This window comes from Simochromis diagramma, unplaced genomic scaffold (genome assembly GCF_900408965.1).
Source record: "Simochromis diagramma unplaced genomic scaffold, fSimDia1.1 OVJJ01000781.1, whole genome shotgun sequence".
Lineage (NCBI taxonomy): Eukaryota > Metazoa > Chordata > Actinopteri > Cichliformes > Cichlidae > Simochromis > Simochromis diagramma.
The window spans coordinates 1,741,963-1,760,591 of NW_024386832.1; the positions used below are offsets into that span (position 1 = coordinate 1,741,963).

Sequence of the window (18,629 nt, forward strand, 5' to 3'; positions counted from 1 at the left end):
GGAGCATTGTCCTGCATGAAAATCATGTTTTTCTTGAAGGATGCAGACTTCTTCCTGTACCACTGCTTGAAGAAGGTGTCTTCCAGAAACTGGCAGTAGGACTGGGAGTTGAGCTTGACTCCATCCTCAACCCGAAAAGGCCCCACAAGCTCATCTTTGATGACACCAGCCCAAACCAGTACTCCACCTCCACCTTGCTGGCGTCTGAGTCGGACTGGAGCTCTCTGCCCTTTACCAATCCAGCCACGGGCCCATCCATCTGGCCCATCAAGACTCACTCTCATTTCATCAGTCCATAAAACCTTAGAAAAACCAGTCTTGAGATATTTCTTGGCCCAGTCTTGACGTTTCAGCTTGTGTGTCTTGTTCAGTGGTGGTCGTCTTTCAGCCTTTCTTACCTTGGCCATGTCTCTGAGTATTGCACACCTTGTGCTTTTGGGCACTCCAGTGATGTTGCAGCTCTGAAATATGGCCAAACTGGTGGCAAGTGGCATCTTGGCAGCTGCACGCTTGACTTTTCTCAGTTCATGGGCAGTTATTTTGCGCCTTGGTTTTTCCACACGCTTCTTGCGACCCTGTTGACTATTTTGAATGAAACGCTTGATTGTTCGATGATCACGCTTCAGAAGCTTTGCAATTTTGAGACTGCTGCATCCCTCTGCAAGATATCTCACTATTTTTGACTTTTCTGAGCCTGTCAAGTCCTTCTTTTGACCCATTTTGCCAAAGGAAAGGAAGTTGCCTAATAATTATGCACACCTGATATAGGGTGTTGATGTCATTAGACCACACCCCTTCTCATTACAGAGATGCACATCACCTAATATGCTTAATTGGTAGTAGGCTTTCGAGCCTATACAGCTTGGAGTAAGACAACATGCATGAAGAGGATGATGTGGACAAAATACTCATTTGCCTAATAATTCTGCACTCCCTGTAGATGTGTGTGTGTGTGTGTGTGTGTGTGTGTGTATATATATATTTACTTCTGACTAGTTCTTTCCAGTGGGATATAGCTGTCAATTTTCATTGGCTCATGGTTTTAAGTACAGTTAGTGACTTGGTATTTTTTCAAGGCTAACATTCTGATTTGTCCCAGCATAAAAACATGTGGGACTAATAAACTGAATCTAGCTTTTATGTTGCCTTGCTTTCCCATGAAATGTTAAGCATCAGAACATTTACTCCAGGTCAGTTTTTATTCACCAACTCATAGTTACTTTGTATCAATTAAAGCTGAAAATACCTTTATTTACATACAGAAAAACAAAACACATACAGTGTTTTTGTACACCATATTTGGTAATTAATGAAGTAATAATTTTACCTTCATACTTGAATAGGTGCCAGTATGTGGTTTTTTTAGCTTTAGAATATGACACTTGACAAGGCTGCAGTTTTTAACAGATCTTAGATGTATTTTTTGGCCCTGGAAAATGAATCTGGGTCTCAAAGCTGATGGTGATAATAAAGTGAATAAAAGCATTTATCCACCCTGATGCCCTCGGGGTACAAAAATCACCTGATCGTCTCAGACCTGCAAGGATCAGGGAACTTTTTCCACTTTTTGTTTGATTTTTCTTACGTAGCCACTCACCAGGTAACTGTCTTTAAAACCGGCCAAGCTCCTACTGATCCTCGGCATTTGTCTGCAAAAAGGAAGGAAAAAAGCATCACTGCAGCATTTATAGTTAAAGGGAACTTCTTCTTTTTTTTTTTTTTCTTTTTTTAACTATTCTTTATAAGAGTTGTCATAAAAAACAAATAACTGCATATGGGAGAGAAGTTAGCCTTCATGGCTTTCTGCCAGATGGGGTCTTTTGAGAAAGTGGCATTTAAACCCAAAACGTGATCTGAAACCTAAACGAGTATCTTTTGGTTCTTAATCGTTACCAAACTGTGACTCAGAACTGAAATTAATGCACGTGTTGAGACCATAATGTGTTAAAACACTGGCGGATGAATCCAGGGAAGTCGCCTCACCATGTCACACCTTGGCAGAAAATATGCTCACTTTCGGTTGTATATTGCTTGTGTTGTCTAAAAATTTAAATTGCCAACAACCTCTTTTATGTTTACATGCACTTGTTATGTATTTGTTTTGGCTGGACTGGTGAAATCTTTTCCTCCAGCAGGGCCACAGCAACAGGTTATGAAGGTGGGGACATCTCTCAACCCGCCGCAGCACTTTGAAATAATGTGTTTCATGCAGGCTGATGGCTAATTTTAGCATATATGTGTTACCAGATGATGTGTTTCCATCCATCACTGTGGTTAATGTGTCAGGGTGGGCTGATGATGAGTGGCTCATTGGGATTTTCTCTCACTGGAATGGAGAATATTTCTTAGAAGCTGCTACTAGCACTGCCATTAGCCAAGTGGCTTTACTGCAGGAAGCAAGGAGAAAGTATCCTGCTTTATTTTATTCTCATACATTGAAAGTGGATTATATTTGAAGTACAGGAATGATGAATGCAGCAATGACCAAAGACCTCTTTGATGATAACCTCCTCAGGACCTTGGATTGGGGCGAAGCACGTGGTTGTGATGCTTCCATCCAATCTGACGGAGCTTCAAGTTCTGTAAAGAGGAATGGGAGTAAAAACACACCAAGCTGTGCTTGTAGTGTCATCCTCAAAAAGATGTAAGACTGTAACTGCTGCCAAAGATGCTTCAACATATTATTGTGTAAAGGCTGTGAATACTTATGTACATGTATTTTTTTATTTTTGATGAATTTGAAGCAAATTTCTTTCACTTTGTCATTATGGGGTGTTCTGGGTGTTCATGGAGAAAAATGAATTCAACCCACTTTGGAATAAGGTTGTCCACAGTTCAGGTGGAGCGCTAACTTGGTGGAGGAGGTGTCTGTCTCGCGAATCCAAACTGGGAGCTGGTTGCACAGAAGATGAGCCTGAACGGCTCTATTGGAGGGATACGATCCTATGTGGTCTTTAAAAGAAGATGGGGCCTGATTATTCAAGAGGAGCAGGATTTCATATTCGATTCTGGATTTAGCAGGTAGCCAATGAAGACAAGACAATATGGAAGAAATCTTCCATCTCTTTCTAGTCCCTGTCAGGACTCTTGCTGCAGCAGTTTGGATCAACTGAAGGATTTTTAGAGAGTTGTTAGGACATCTCAATAATAGTGAATTACAGTCGTCCAGCCTAGAAGTAAGAAACGCATGAACTAGTTTTTCAGCATCACTCTGAGACAGGATATTTCTAATTTTAGAGATGTTGCACAAATGCATATATGCACAAATATTAAACATATTTGTTTAATTTGCACTTTGAATGATATGTTCTGGTCAAAAACGACTTCATGATTTCTCAGTGTTACTATTGGACTTGTAGTGATGAATCATTGCATATCTTAAAGATCAGGGTTACATTCACTCATTTTACAGTCTTTTTGGGCGATCTTTTTTATGCTGCACTGACACTGTCTTTAGAGCAGCGCCTCCTTCCAGGCAACATGTACATGGAAAACTGTAAGCCAAACTTGTAGGGGGAAAGAAATGACCCATCTCCGGACTGCAAGTGGTGAGGTTGTGAAAAAAACATAAAGCCAACCAAAACATTGCACCTGGGAATTTGTCAATATGTGAAAGAACCCAAATCTGCACAAGTTGGGAAGCCACAGTACACTTAGATAACAAAACAGCACTACACCACTAATATCCTGTTATGTTATCAAAAGCATAAAACCATATTTATCAAAAAAAACAACTTAAGAGTGCCTCATTTGAAGTCTATATTGACCCAGAAATCAGAGGCTGACACAGACACAAAGAGGTCTCTGACCCTCCCTAGGACTGTCTTTTACGTGGGATTCAGTTGGACAACTCGCAGGAACTGCACAGTGAGAGTGGGAATAAGATCAAAGTGCTAATACAAACACAACTGCTGGGTTTAGTCTTCAGTGTCGTGTGTAGAGAGTGCTTGTTGATCACGTATTTTCCTGATTACCCTGGCCTCCATGCAGGAAGGCTGGAAATGAATTCTGTCTCAACTCCTCATAAACTTCTCATGTATGCCAAGGATACTTGTAAAAGGACATACTTGTTATTGTCAAGTCATTTCCTGTCATCCAGCCACATCAGGTACAACGGGAAAACCAACCTAATATAAACTATCTAATATAGTACGGGTCACTATGGTGCAGCACTGACCCAAAAGTCCTGGAAGCACTCACGTTGAAATCTGAGAGGTTTGTACAGTTAAACTACGACTTGAATGTTTTTTTAAAGATTACATCCTCTAAGACCTTTTAATCATAAAATAAAACTCTGCAAAAAACCAGCATAAAACATTCTTCTGCAGAGTAGGTCTTTGTACGAAACGGTCCATGTGGACTGCAACAAGATTTAGGTTTATGCCAGGTGTCAACATGAGGTTTCACTGAACTTTGTCATCACATTGCTTCATCATGGTAAATGGACTGATTCTTATATAGCGCTTTTCTACTCTCACCGAGCAGTCAAAGCACTTTATACAACTCGTGCATTCACCCAACCATACAAGCACTTTATCTAAGGGTTTTCATGCTTCTATCTAACATTCACTCGCATTCATACTCCGATGGATGCATCGGTGGGCAACATGGACCCTTGCCCAAGGATATTTGGCACGCAGACTAGAGCAGAATGGGATCGAACCACCAACCTTCCGGTAAGTAGGTCACCCGCTCTACCACCTGAGCTAAGTAAGTTGTCAAAGGTAACAATTTCCTTTGTTTCTCACTTCATAAATGCAGATGACAAATGTGGGACAGAGCAGGAGGCCTCAACTCAAAGTCAAACTTGCTCAAGTCAGAAAAACAGTTAGTGGACACTTGTACTGTTTTTAAACATTAGCTTTCATTTCATTATAAAGAAATCCATTTCATATCATGACTTAGGCCTTCTCTGTGGCTCAGGCTGACAACAACAAAAAAGAACCAGAGTGTCCCAGAGTGGTTGTTTGTGGCACATGGGCCCCTGTACAGAGCCACAGCATACGGGGAAGTGAGTGATGGTGGTGTTTGGGAGACGCTGGAAGTGGGAGAAATGTGAAAAAAAAGGTAAAAACACAGGAAGCGGCTGCAGTGAAAACTTTGATTGTTTTTAAAGCTCAGTTTCTCCTCAGTGTGTGTCATAGCTTTGCTCTTCTCCACGGCTGGTTTAAGGACCAACAACAGCAGAAGCAAGAATAGCTTCAATACTAACATTGTTTTGTTTACAAGTGAGTTTCCTTGGCTTGATTTGATTGTATAAATTGTATTTTAAAGCTACAGAAACCCAGATTTCAAACGCATGCTGTCCATTCAGGTTGGTCCCAAATTTTCACACCCTAAACCTTGAAGACTTTCAAAGAGCCCTTTGAATAAATGACCTCAGTTCAGTTGAATATCAGCACAAACACCTATGCCTAATTTTAGTTCCCAGTAACACTGAGTATTTGTCACTGGGCATTAGTGCGTGCTGCTAGCTACTAAGTAAACAAGTAATGCTGCTAGTTCACCAAAGGAAACAAAATACAGCCAGGCCTGTTTTTTTCACATGTACAATACCTTATGTGCTGTCATTTCATTAAAAATGACTTGATTTCTTTTAGTGTACATGGTTTTCCAGCTTCCTCGGGCACAATGAGCTTTATGTGTTAGTGCCCCAGTTCCCGTAGGGGAGCTCTGGAACATTTTGTGTTTACAGCTTTACTGCGATAACATTTTCCCCTCTGAATCACAGGCAGTGCTGTGTGGTGGTGCCACCTTTCCCCTGCCCACTAACAGGACACTGTCTGTCAGTCGGCTACTTTGCCAGCTCCCACACTAAAGTTCCTTTGAAATACCAGTTTGTTTATTCTAGCGTACTAAATATGCAGTGTGCAGGTCAAATAACCTCAGGTTTGCTGTAGGGAGAGGCAGCATTTTTTGATGTTCTGGCCTCAGTCATTTTTAGCTAAATCCTGCAAGTGTCTTCAGTTCTGTTTTCACGCTGCTACTTGGTTGGCTTGGCTTTTTCTATCCTCCTGTGACATTATGAATCGTGACTCCTCCAGAGTCCTTTTTGTCTGTATCTCCTGAAACCTGTTGCAGGGATGGCACAGTGCTTTCTGGGATTCCAGACCCAAGCGGTTGGAGCTCCCCAAGTGCTGACAAACAAAAGTGGAAGTGTGTTACGGAGTTTGTTCACACCAAACGTAAAGGAACGTTTTTCTAATAATCGCCATTTACTCCAACCTACCTACGATCTCTTCTTCACCTCTCTGTGCACTGTCCGTTGCTTTGGATAGTTGACTCTGAGTATTTAAACGTGTCCACATTTCACTCTACTGTTTGTAGCTTCACTCTTGTCTCTGTCTCATTCACACACATGCATTCTGTCTTGCTTCTACTGATTCACCTGATCATATCCTGTCGTTAGATTCACAGACATTATGCACCTCCTCTCTGTACTTATCTGTTGACACGCACAAAGCAAACGTTGTATCTGTAAGAGCTCTTACTGATTCGCAAGAAGTCATTCTGCTGCTCATTGATCGGGGCCTCTCTTCTCAGTCTCAACAAGAAATGTTTGTTAGTACATCTGTAAACACCCTAACCTGCTGCACATCCTTTCCAGCTTTATTTCTCTGCCTCGCCAGTTGATAAAAGTTCTTTTTTCCTTCTTTAGTTAGTGCTCAGCTTCACATGCAGTTGTGATCCAAAGTTTACATAAGTTTTCATCTTGGGCATGAATGTCATGTAATTTTGGGCTTTTGATTATTTCTTTGAATTGTTCTTTTTCCAGGGTTGAATTATGGCGTACACCTTTGATATACCACGTCAAAGGCGTACAATTTGAAATTTGAAATGTATTTTGGATTTTCTTGCACATAGTCAAAAGTATACAAAGAAGCTCAAATAACACACTCCCACACTTATTAAAAAATCAGTTTCAACATTTTCCCAAGGTCTGGAAGAAGACCCAGACTGTCAGATAAGAGGAAACTGGTTAAGGTGAACAACCCAGGAACCACCAAGACTCACAGTGCCATGGACTGAGAGGGTGCCGACCAAAAAAGTAGTCCCTACTCCAAAATCAGCACCTTCGAACTTGTCTAAAATTTTCATCTGCCCACATGGACAAGCCAAAGGATCAGACAAGACAAAGCTTGAGCTGTTTGACCACAATAACAAGAGGTATGTTTGCAGGAATAAAGGTGAGAACACCAACAGTCAAGGATGGTGGTGACAGCATAATGCTGTGGGGCTGTTTTGCTGCCAGTGGTACTGGTGCATTGCACAGTGGATGGAATAATGACGATGTAGGAAAATACACCAGGACTTTTTTTTGGTTATGTGTACATAACGTGCAGTGGGAGCGATAATAATACTCATGGATTTTTAACAGTGTTTATCCTTTGTGGGTATTGTGCTGCTGTAACAGTCACTGCTGAAGGAGCTGCTCAGGGCCTTGACAGTCATGCAGGGTGTGAGAGGTGTTGTCCCTAATGGACATTATCTTGGCTAACATCTTCCTCTAGCCCACCTACTCTATGTGGTCTAGGATACTGGTCAGGACAGAGCTACCAGTCTATTTAACTTTTTCCTTTCCCTCTCCGGTTATATACATGTATGAATAAAGTCCCCTCTCACCCCTTCGGATGGTCTTTATCCTTCAAGCTCAGGTCCTCTGCCAGAGCCGTGGGAGCTCGAGGGTCTTTCACTGGGAATTTTTTACTGTTCCTAGGACTGCGCTCTTCTGGACAGAAATCTCTGATGTTGCTCCTGGGATCTGCTGGAGCCACTCACCTAGCTTGTAAGGTCACTGCACCAAGTGCTCCTATTATCACCAGGACCACTGTTACCTTCACCCTCCACATCTTCTCGAGCTCCTCTCTGAGTCCTTGGTACTTCTCCAGCTCTTCATGTTCCTTCTTCCTGATGTCGCTGTTATTCAGTATCGCTATGTCTACACACAGTGGTCGTCTTCCTCTACTTGTCTGGAAGTCCCACAGGATCTGAGCTCGGTCGTTCTCGACCACGTCTACCATTTTGACCTCAGGACTTCCAGGCCATACTCAGCTCAGATGTTTCTGTATACTATTGATTATGGCGTTCCATGTATGCCCTGCCTGGTAGCGTCTTGCATCCTGCCCCCAAACCCCAGCCTCTATGGCACTTGTACTTAGAGCTTTTTCCTTTGCTGCCATGATTAGTGCCTCTAATCTTCTACATCTTCCCTGATGTACTCGTGGATGTTCGTTGTCTCATCCTGGACTGTGGTACTGACTCCATGCATGGTCAGGAGCTTCCTGGTTTTGATGTTAGTGGCCAGCTTATTATCCCAGCAGGGTATCTGACAGGCACGGCAGGGCGTAGGTGTTGATAGCCCCGATCTTCTTCTCACTGTTCAGCTGACTATAAGGACTTGCTTGACCCTCTGCAGATACTTAGTGATTGGACTGTTAATCTGGGACACAGGGCATTTCCTGGGCACTTTGCCGGTGGACCAACACACTTTTGGGCCGATGGCGGCCTGAATGGCTGCTGTACACCGGCCGTACAAGGACTGACAGCAGCCCATTTGTTCATTGTCATTACTGACTCTGTATTGCCCAATTAAATATCTTAATGCAACTGGCCACTCCCCTACCTTTGCTGTTTGCTCACGCAATTTGAGACAATTAAAACTGAGACAACACAATTAAAAAAAACTAAAATGTTTTTTTGTGACAGGCTGCTAATAACAAATTATCTAAAAATAAAAGGGGTTTCTTTTTCTTTAGGAGTCAGCTGAGGTGGTTCGGGCATCTGACAAGGATGCCTCCTGGGCGCCTCCTGGGTGAGGTGTTCTGGGCACGTCCCACCGGGAGGAGGCCCCGGGGCAGACCCAGGACACGCTGGAGAGACTAAATCTCTCGGCTGGCCTGGGAACGCCTTGGTGTTCCCCCGGATAAGCCGGAGGAGGTGGCTGGGGAGAGGGAGGTCTGGGCTTCTCTGCTTAGGCTGCTGCCCCCGAGACCCGGCCCCGGATAAAGCGGAAGAAGATGGATGGTTTCTTTTTCTTGCCAAGCTGCTTGTTATGCATAGATTAAACACTGGTTGATGCCTTGCTTTTTTGCAAATTCTGTTCAGTATTAGGTGGTTGCACAGTACTGTATATATGACAAAAGTTAAGGAACCATTGTTCTGTTATTTTATTTTTATTGATTAATTTGTTTTTATATTGTGAAGTTCAGGTTTTGAACCTGATCAGTAGGTTTAAATGAGTCAATAGCATGAATGCAGTACAAAAAAAGCAGTTCCCTCTGGGCTTATTTGCTCCTGGTGATCCTCTTTATTATTTATGCATTGATACGATGAGAAGCACTCATTTTTGCCCAGTTTATATAACCTAATAAAAGGGTAAGTTACTCAATTTAAAGACATCGGAGACTACACATACAGCCCACAGAGAAGCTGTTGAGTCACAGCACCCAGGAAAACTAATTGATTAAATCCACTCGCTGCATTCTCTATGCACCATGAGGAAGGGGTGGGACCATCAGGAGCTGCAGCACACCTGCTCATGTCAGACGCACAATGGCCAGGTTATTGCTAGTGCTCTGTGCTCCCCGCTGTCATCACTGCTATTAGATGCTGAGGAGGAATGTGCAGACCACAGCTTCCCTCTGTCCTGGTTCCTGGGCAGCTGCCAGCTGAACCATGACTGTCTTTTGTATACAGCTGCAGGACAGCCACACCTGCAGACACCACATGGAGGAGTAGCCCACATTTTCATTAACTTTTATTCAGTTACTTTAATGGTCATTTCCTGTTTTATCAAACGCTGTTAGATGAAGAGTTTAACTTCTATTAAATCATGATCCAGCAGCTTCTAAATCCTGTAGCCTGTAATGAATGAATGTAAAAAGAAATTAAGGAGGTAAAAACTAAGAAATTATATATAAATTGCCCAAAATAATAATGTGGGGGGTTTTTGGCACTATATTATATAACATATATAGTACTTTGGTACTATAAAAGCGTACACCAGTTCATGAAAGGTAGTTAGGGGCAGAATAAACTGCTACAAATGTGAGATTGGGATGAAGATCCCAATTCCACAAGTTAGCCCCTCAACAAAACAGCCAGTGGGTTTTTCTGCAGGCTTTAGGACTGAAGTTCTTTCAGCTGCTCCCTCATGGTTCACCACATCAGATGATTTTCTTTCCCTTTTACACTGACTGCTCTTTCTGATGTAACCCCCAAGGGATTTGTGTCTCGTCTCAGTTTTGAAACAGGAACCTTTTACATGTTGGGCAAATGTTGTTGTGTAGACCACAACACTATGGAACCACTTCACTTGGGCTTTTGGATTAATGACAAAAATATGTTTCATATGTTTTGAACTGGAAGATTATTTTGATAAGACAGGCACCAGACATAAAATGCTAGCTTTAGGTTATAAAGACATTTCACATTGGTCACCTCCACTAAACTTCTGTGTTTCACTTAATGACCATCAATGTCTCAAACAATGTCACTAGTGTCCTTCAGCCACTTACCAGCTACCACATGTTGTGGGAAAATGTAAAATTCATGTGTGCTCTTTTCTTACCATTTTCATGTTGTAGCACAAAATGTGAACGGTTACGTCGAACCCAGACATCTGAAAAAGAAGAAGTGGGAACAACAGTGACAACCCATCTGCAGAAATCATTGCAAATATTCTATTTAATGGTGGAGTTATGTGAAAACTTGCATCCTGCATCCTGAGGCTTTTATGTGGGGGGGGTGTTTAATATTTTTGGTTAATATTCTGTAATGCTCAATTAAAATTAAATTCTCAGAAAACTGAGACCATATACATATCGCCCCTCACCAGGTGAGAGGGGCAGAGTTTTCACATATATAAATTCTATCTAATCCACTCACTGCTGTGGGTCCTGTCTGGGTCCCTGTTGTGTCTTTCTTGTTTCGCTGTGGTCAGAAGCAACAGCACCTCCACACGTATCCTGCACATACTTCCTGTTTGCTTCGAAACTGTGACCCCCACTCATTCTGTGCCATTTGGTTTGCCAGATTTCCAGGAAGTCTCACATTGAAAGAATCTAAAAATATCAGGATAGAAAATGACAGCTGGACATGGATTCATTCGTGCTGCCTTGCTTGATTCATGCAGGAAAACTGACTTGTTGGAGGAGTTGATAGGAAGTTAGGCTGGTGGTTGGTGTCAGATATTGAACTGAGAAAACAAACAAATCCCTGATGACTCCTGACCTCCATGTGGTCTGGAAAAGTTTGCCTGGCTGACAAACAATGGTTGGCACACAGTCAGGGCAGCAGGCTGCCAAACTGGCAACCTCTCCACCCTCAACTCCTCCTGCTCCTGCATCAGTGTCCGATGCACATCATGGCCAGTGCACACATCCTGGCTTTGTGGGCCAGGAATGCCAAGAATCCAGACTACTGCTCACCTCCCTGCTGCTGCCCAGCAAGGTGCTTCCCCCCCCTCCTCTTTCCCATTGCTGCTCAGCGTCCCAGTTGTTTTACAAGCCAGCTGGCCGGGCTGTCTGGGTGGCTGCTTGCATAAGTCGGGACACTGTGTTTGATTTGATGCTGCACACAGTAACATGACTGCTTCAGTCTGAAGCTGCAATGCCTGCTGTTAGGAAGAGCGCTGAAGGCCACAGGCTGGCTCACTGCAGCATGCTCAGATCTGATGAAGCTCTCAGGGTGGGCTGTGGGAGGCTTGGGTGAGTCTTCAAATCACGCCTGAATGTGAAATCTTTGACACCTTGAAATGTCTTGGTCATTTCGGTAAACAGAATTACAAGATAAGTGAAGCAGTAAAAATATATTTGCATGCATAACTATAATATAGGAGCTGCAGTGGACTGTGCTAGTTTAAGAATGAAAGCATCCTCCAAAGATGACATAAACTTCATAGGCATGTGGAGTATTAGCAGATGGAAGAGTGATAACTGCCAGCAAGCAGCTGCACTGAGTGACAGTTCATGGCTGTTTCATGTGGATGTGATCAGGCTGGGTCACAGTTCAGGTGTCTGGCACCAGGGTCAAAGCTGGTCCTGAGACACCTGGACCTCCTTCCTGAGAGCAGGAGTGAAAGTAGTCCACTGCAGGAATGAAAGGAGTCTTTGTGGATGTTTCAGCAGCCTTTCTTCTCCATGTTAAATATTGCAAGTAAACCGGGTCTAATGATGCTCAACGCGCTTTACATGCTGGGAGTGATAGATGTGATAGATGTGATATGTCTCATTCACCCATTCATCCATGTTCTATGTCTCAGGACTGAATCAGAGTTCTGTGGGGAACTCTTGTAGAGCCTAGAACACAACCTACATAAGTGGCTGACGTTGCTCACATTTATGCTATTGTGTGGTGAATTACATGTGAATTACAATGTGGTGCCTAGAAATAGAAAAAAATAAAATGCTGAGACATTTTTCTTCTTCGTCATTATTCTTTATGTTCAGGGGATGAGTGTTTTTCTCTCACTCTCAAAAAAAGTGTAGCTGTAAATGCACGACAGGAATCAATAGAACAGGCTAATCACAATAGTCGAGGCTCTGCCAAGGATTGAAAGTTTTTGTTATAGCTTACCTTTTTACCTGCTTCTTCTTTTGTCCTCCGCGTGTCCAGTTTCCTCAAGTTTTGTAAGGACACACTGCACACCATGCCAAGATATGTATATGCTATTTCAGAATTGTGTTATCCTTGTCATGTTATTTGTAGACGTGCTTTTGTCACAGGCTGCAAGTAACAAAGTATAGATCCGTCCGTCTGTCCGTTCGCTTCAGCTTATCCTTTTCAGGGTCGCGGGGGGCGCTGGAGCCTATCCCAGCTGTCATAGGGCGAGAGGCGGGGTATACAGGTCGCCAGTCTGTCGCAGGGCTAACACACAGAGACAGACAACCATTCGCGCTCACGTTCACTCGCACATTCACACCTATGGGCAATTTGGATTAACCAATTAACCTATCCCCACTAACTGCCATTCTTTGGACGGTGGGAGGAAGCCTTCCTCCCACCGTCCAAAGTATATACAATTTAAAATAGTCTGTTACGTGTAGACACAACACCGGTTCATCCCTTGAGTTAAGTGTCTTTGTAAGGCTTGAAACATTCATAGCTCAGTGTTAAGTGGCTTCACAAACTAAACTGTGAGGTGCAAAATGTAAAGAGTTAAGGGGACGATCGTGGACTTTTGCACAGTGCTGCTTTTAAGGAACAGGCCAGAGACCTTCAGCAGTCTTATCGAAAGCCAAATTAAGTTTCCCATGTTTCTTGACAGCCTAGGCCAACTTAATGCAAGGACTTTCCTGCTCTCCAGCAAAACACTCTTTACGTGCCACCACGGTGACAATGGGAATGCAGAGTTTTTCCTGCCAATCATGGGAACACGAGGATAAGCCTGTGTTTCCTGGAATGCTGCCCATTAGGAAAGAGACGGAGGGAACACAGGATGTTCTGAGCACATTGTCCTTCAGTGTAGAAGAGAGCTGTTTACAGGGAGTTTCTCCATTCTCACAGTTAATCATTCTGAGCCTCACTGAGCGGGATTCCCTCCTTAAGTTTTCCATTACACCTGTCCAACCACTGCCTTCTTTTTTTCATGTGCTAAGTATGTCCTCTGCTGTTTCCTTTCTAGCGTGTTCATGCATAGAAAACTAACGATTTTCACACAGTCTGAAAACTACAAGCAGTTTAACCAGGATTTAGCAGCTCTTGTAAACCAGGGTTTTCCTGGTGACACCTTTAATGACACCTTGACTCATCCATAATTACACTGTGACGTTAACACATCTGTAAGTGTTTCACACCTCCTCCTCCTCTCTCTGGACGCTCTGCTGAGAGGCGCGGTAATGATGTCACAGGGCAGGGGCATGTGTGTCTATAAGTGCAGAGAGAAACCTCTGACTGAAGTAGAGCTGAGCCACGCTCACACCAAGACGCTGCTGGAGAGGCACAGGCAAATTTACCTCTGGGTGCCAAACTCACCTCTGGATACTTTTCATCCTGGAGCTGCAAAAATAACTTCTTTCCTCTTGGGAATCTGGATGTGAAAGCCTACTTTTTGTTTGCTTGCTTTATTTGCTGGGATCAGGATGCTTTGTCCTGTTGCTTTGCAGCGGATCTTCTTCACCCTGTTTATGCTGGGCAGAGCTGCAGTAATGGTGAGTTTCTGTGGCTTTAAATGCTTTTTATTTCTGTGATCTTCCATATAGTTATTTTAGATAACATTTTGATTACCGTTTTAAAAAATAAATAAATAAAAATCAGTCTGAGCTGACCTCTGACCCTGGTATTTAGGTAGACAGTGCATGCCCAGCTGAATGTTCCTGCCCCCCCTCGCCTCCACTGTGCCTGCCCGGCGTCAGTCATGTAACTGACGACTGTGGCTGCTGCAAAGTTTGTGCTCGGCAGTTTAATGAGGACTGCAGCACGACAGAACCTTGTGATCACATCAAGGGGCTGCACTGCCATCTGGGGGCTGGAGGAAACCCAGAGAGAGGACTGTGTCAAGGTGAGCAAGGAGTTTATTGAAAGCTCACAGCTTCAAATCATTAAAGGAATAATTATTCTGATGTTGGAACAAAAGCTACAAACAAAAACACAGCTCCTGTACCAAGAATCAGACAGCAAGGGTAGATGCACACTGTTGAGATTACAGAGCAACTGTCCACAAACACCCTGCAGATGCATTTTAAAGGAACTCTGGACACTTTTATGTAATGACTCTAATGGCTCTGGAGGAGCTGCTTAAGGTCTAGCTGGAAAATAAATAAATGAAAAGGCAGGAATGCAAACATTTATTTGAAATAAAGGGTGCTATGAATCTGTACTGTGGGATGAGTACAGACGAGCATTAAACTGTTCAAAAAGCATGAAATCTCCCTGATAGGAAATCCATTTGATTTCTTGGTGTATTTCTCTAGAGTATGACGTCTTAGCTGAAGGGCCAATATTAGGCTCACTTACAGGTTAGTCAGGTTAACTTTACTAGATAATGTTTACATGCTTATTTATTATTCTTTTTTTGCAATACATTGCTTCAGCATCTCTTTTGACCTCCAGTCAGAAATGTTTTGTGTTAGCTCGTCCTCCATAAGAAACCTTTTCTTTGACTGCTCAGCTGGCCTGGTGTGAAGAAAAGTAAAAGGTTGAGCAGATTTTATGAGTATGTGTTTTTTTTAATTCCATGGATCTTGACCGTTTTATGTACCTTCAGGGAAATAAAAAGTCAGTTTGATTTGCACTAAAGCATAAAAAGTGACACAGCAGCACATTAACACACAGCCACTGCTTGATTATTGGTTGATGTTAGCATCAAAGCTGCAGACGTGATAACGCTAACAGTATTCCTGTTGTGAAGCTTCTGCCACTATAATACACACAAAGCAACACTCTGAGTCTTCGGCTAGAAAAGTGGCTTTAGCATGGAAACGAAAATGGAAAATGGTGAACTATGAGGCAGCTGACAGCATCTGTGTTTAGAGGATGGCCTCAACACATGTTACATAGATAAACAACAGAGGGAAAGCATGGAAAAGCCAAAATGGTAGTTCATCAGCAGTGTTTCCTGTGAGCGAGACGTAAAAAGCTATACAACATACAAAGTGAGAGGTAAAAACACAAAAACGCAGCAAACAGACTCATTACGTTTTTGCCGTATCCTTCCATGAAGTTCAAAAGTGTCTGCTAACAGCTCAGTTTCCTGTTTTCTATGTCAGCTGAAGCTCATGGCGTACCCTGTGCATTCAATGGGCGAGTGTACCAGCATGGTGAGGACTTCCAGCCCGTTTGCCAGCACCAGTGCACCTGCATGAATGGTGTGGTGGGCTGCATGCCCCTCTGTCCCTACCAAGTGCCCCTGCCTCGGTGGCGATGCTCAAAGCCCCGGCTGGCGCAGCCCGAGGGTGGCTGTTGTGAAGAATGGGTGTGCGATGATGACAACAGCATCAGCGAGGAGCTGAGTGAGCCAACAGAGAGCCAGCTGCACCCAAACCACATCAGTCCTTTGCTGCCAGTCCAGCGACAGAATCCCCTCCCAGCTGCCAGCGGAGCAGATACATTCAGAGGTAAAGTTGAAAATACCGTAAATCATCAGAGCAGCACTCTCAAATAAGTTGATGACTTTATTGATGTGAAATATTCACAAAACCCTCAAGAACTCCAAGAAGTAACTCACAAGGTAACTATTGTCTGCTGGCATCCATGACTTCATTGCTGTATTGTGCTCTCACGCAGAGATCGCAGCGTTCCCCCTCTCTGAGGTCTTACATGAGCCCCAGTGTTTCCCACAGACCACTGAGTGGACCCAGTGCTCTGCCACATGTGGGATGGGCATTTCAAGTCGTGTGACCAATCACAACCCAGACTGTCAGCTAGTCAGAGAAACCAGACTGTGCCAGATCCAGCACTGTGACCTGCAGCTTCCCATAACTAAGAAGGTAGTGTATACTCAAATGGAGATGGATGTAGAATGCCGATAGGAACATCTGAGATTTGTTATTTAACTGTGGCTGTCTCTGTCATCCTGGAAGAAATGTCAGCGAACCTTCCGCCCACACGAGCCAGTCAGCATCACCTTTGGTGGATGCTCTACAGCTCAGCGATATCGGCCTCGGACCTGTGGGACTTGCACCGACGGCCGCTGCTGCGCCCCGTCTCTCTCTCGCACCGTGCAGCTCCGCTTCCACTGCCCCAGTGGAGACATCCTCTACAATGTAATGTGGATCCAGCGCTGCAGCTGCGGTACGAGCTGTGGTAAACACACCTATCACCCCAGCACCTCCGTCAACCTCTACAATGACATCCACACTTTCAGAGACTGATGCTGACTTATCAGCGGACTCTGCACCTCCCCCTCGCTAAACTCACTGCCTCAATGTCTGTCCGCTGGGTGGGAAAGGAGTCCGCTCGCTTGCACTTCAAGCTTGCTGTCATGATGATGTCACTTTGTCCACGCTACAGGCGGTGCCTCTCCAGCGTCCTATGCAGTCTCGAGGACGACACAAAACAGTGTGACTGCTATGCCACAGTGTAGGCCGAGAGCTTTAACTGAAACTTTAATTTATTTTCAACTTTGTTTTCTTTTCCGCAGAGGGTGACACGACAACTTGTCAAACATAAAGAAGGCTTTTTAACAGGCATATTAACAGGAAGTAATGGTTATCAAAGACATGCATCTTTGTTCTTCACCACGTTTTAAAATGCTGAGGAGCAGTGGCATCGATTGTTGGTTCACATGGATTGTGCTTGATACAGTCCACCTGTTTCTCGTACAAGTACTGACGGGGAAATGTGTGAGATGTGTCTGTTTTACAGCGACAGGCTTTCAGAAAGGAGTTTACAGACTGTGCTTATTATGCTACTTTGGTATATTGATTAAAATCCTACAGGCTATACAGACTTCACTCTTAGTTGTGGAGTGAGAATATTCGAGGATCACCTCATTTTTCGAGGTGTGATACCGTTGTGTTTTTTAACGTGTGTCTATCACTGTGTACATATAATAAATACATGTTTGGTTCTTAAAGCTTCATATTTGACACGTGTCACTTGTGTATTAGAAGTTTATTGGTTGTAAACTCCTGTACGTCAAATAAAAACTTAACCTGTGATGTGTCTTTATGGTAAACAAAAGTTTGAGGTGATGTTATGCTGGGTGAAGGTTCCACAGCATAAAATGAAGCAATATGAATTAAAATGTTTCTAATTATTCCATTAGTGTTGTGAAAAATGCAGTGTGTCCAAGTAAGCAAAGGTTAAAGGTTGTTCTGCAAATTTCAACCATTCTTCGTCTCTTGTTGCTTTGCAGGATTCCCAGTTGCTGTTTTAGCTCCTCCTGCTTTAAAATGATCCATGTTTTAAACAAATTTTCTTCTGATAGCAATTCCAAGCTAAGGTTAAAGATTCGTACACCAATAGGATTGTCTTTTATGCACTATTGTTCCCACCATTTGGTTGGTACATAATGATGTAAAATAATAACTTCCCTCAAAATGCAGTAAACCTAAAGTAACGAGTTTTGAAAATGTAAGAAGTAAAAAGTAAAGAAAGTTATTTAAAACGGAGTAAATGTAAAAAGTTGTCAAAAGATAAATATTCACCAGATATCAAAAGATACCTGAAAACTCAACTTAAGTACAGCAACAAAGTATCTGTGCATTACTTCCCACCTCACCTCAGGTCCTTACACAAGCTTCTGGTTGACTCTTGGGCACAAACATTGCAGTGGACTACCACATTCCTCACCTGGCCTGTGCCTTTTTCTGAGAGGAGAGAGGAACATGGTGGCTTATTGGCTGCTATCAACAGAACTACTGGTGAGATCTTGGTCACTCACTCATTCTACAAACATTGTCTCAGAGTGGCTCTGTAAAACTCGTTTGTTTTTGCTTCTAGACTGGACTACTGTAACGTTATTTACACCTTCTTCTAAAAGCTTCTTCTGTTGATCCAAAGTGCAGCAATGAGTACCGACACAACAACAAAGAGACAACATATGTCGCCCATATCGACTTCTCTTCACTGGCTCCGTGTTAAATCCATAACAGACTTTAAAGTCTTTCTCCTCATTACAAGGTCTTCAAAAACCAGGCCCCACCTTTTCTTAAAGACCTCATACTATGAGCACAATAGAGCACTTC

The 18,629-nt window shown here is 43.2% G+C and overlaps 1 protein-coding gene and 1 long non-coding RNA gene across 2 annotated transcripts; one reads left to right on the forward strand and one right to left on the reverse strand.

The window, feature by feature from the left end:
- Positions 1-8,971: 8,971 nt before the first annotated feature.
- On the reverse strand, positions 8,972-11,394 carry LOC120731504. The gene is made up of 3 exons (XR_005695379.1): positions 10,888-11,394; positions 10,571-10,621; positions 8,972-9,713 (listed from the first exon to the last, which is right to left on the reverse strand). It is a non-coding gene; the product is annotated as an uncharacterized LOC120731504 (long non-coding RNA).
- Positions 11,395-13,408: 2,014 nt separating this feature from the next.
- On the forward strand, positions 13,409-17,600 carry LOC120731479 (CCN family member 1-like). Its single transcript, XM_040028493.1, has 5 exons — positions 13,409-14,150; positions 14,287-14,500; positions 15,708-16,055; positions 16,225-16,427; positions 16,521-17,600. Exons 1-5 carry the CDS (start codon positions 14,082-14,084, stop codon positions 16,809-16,811), a joined length of 1,125 nt encoding a protein of 374 aa, XP_039884427.1. The 5' UTR covers positions 13,409-14,081; the 3' UTR covers positions 16,812-17,600.
- Positions 17,601-18,629: the final 1,029 nt, after the last annotated feature.

Excerpts from the sequence above, each read along its gene's own strand:
- LOC120731479 (XM_040028493.1), top strand. The coding sequence starts at position 14,082 with ATGCTTTGTCCTGTTGCTTTGCAGCGGATCTTCTTCACCCTGTTTATG. Across the intron at positions 14,151-14,286 it reads TGGGCAGAGCTGCAGTAATG|GTAGACAGTGCATGCCCAGC; the intron begins GTGAGTTTCTGT and ends CCTGGTATTTAG. Across the intron at positions 14,501-15,707 it reads AGAGAGAGGACTGTGTCAAG|CTGAAGCTCATGGCGTACCC; the intron begins GTGAGCAAGGAG and ends TTTCTATGTCAG.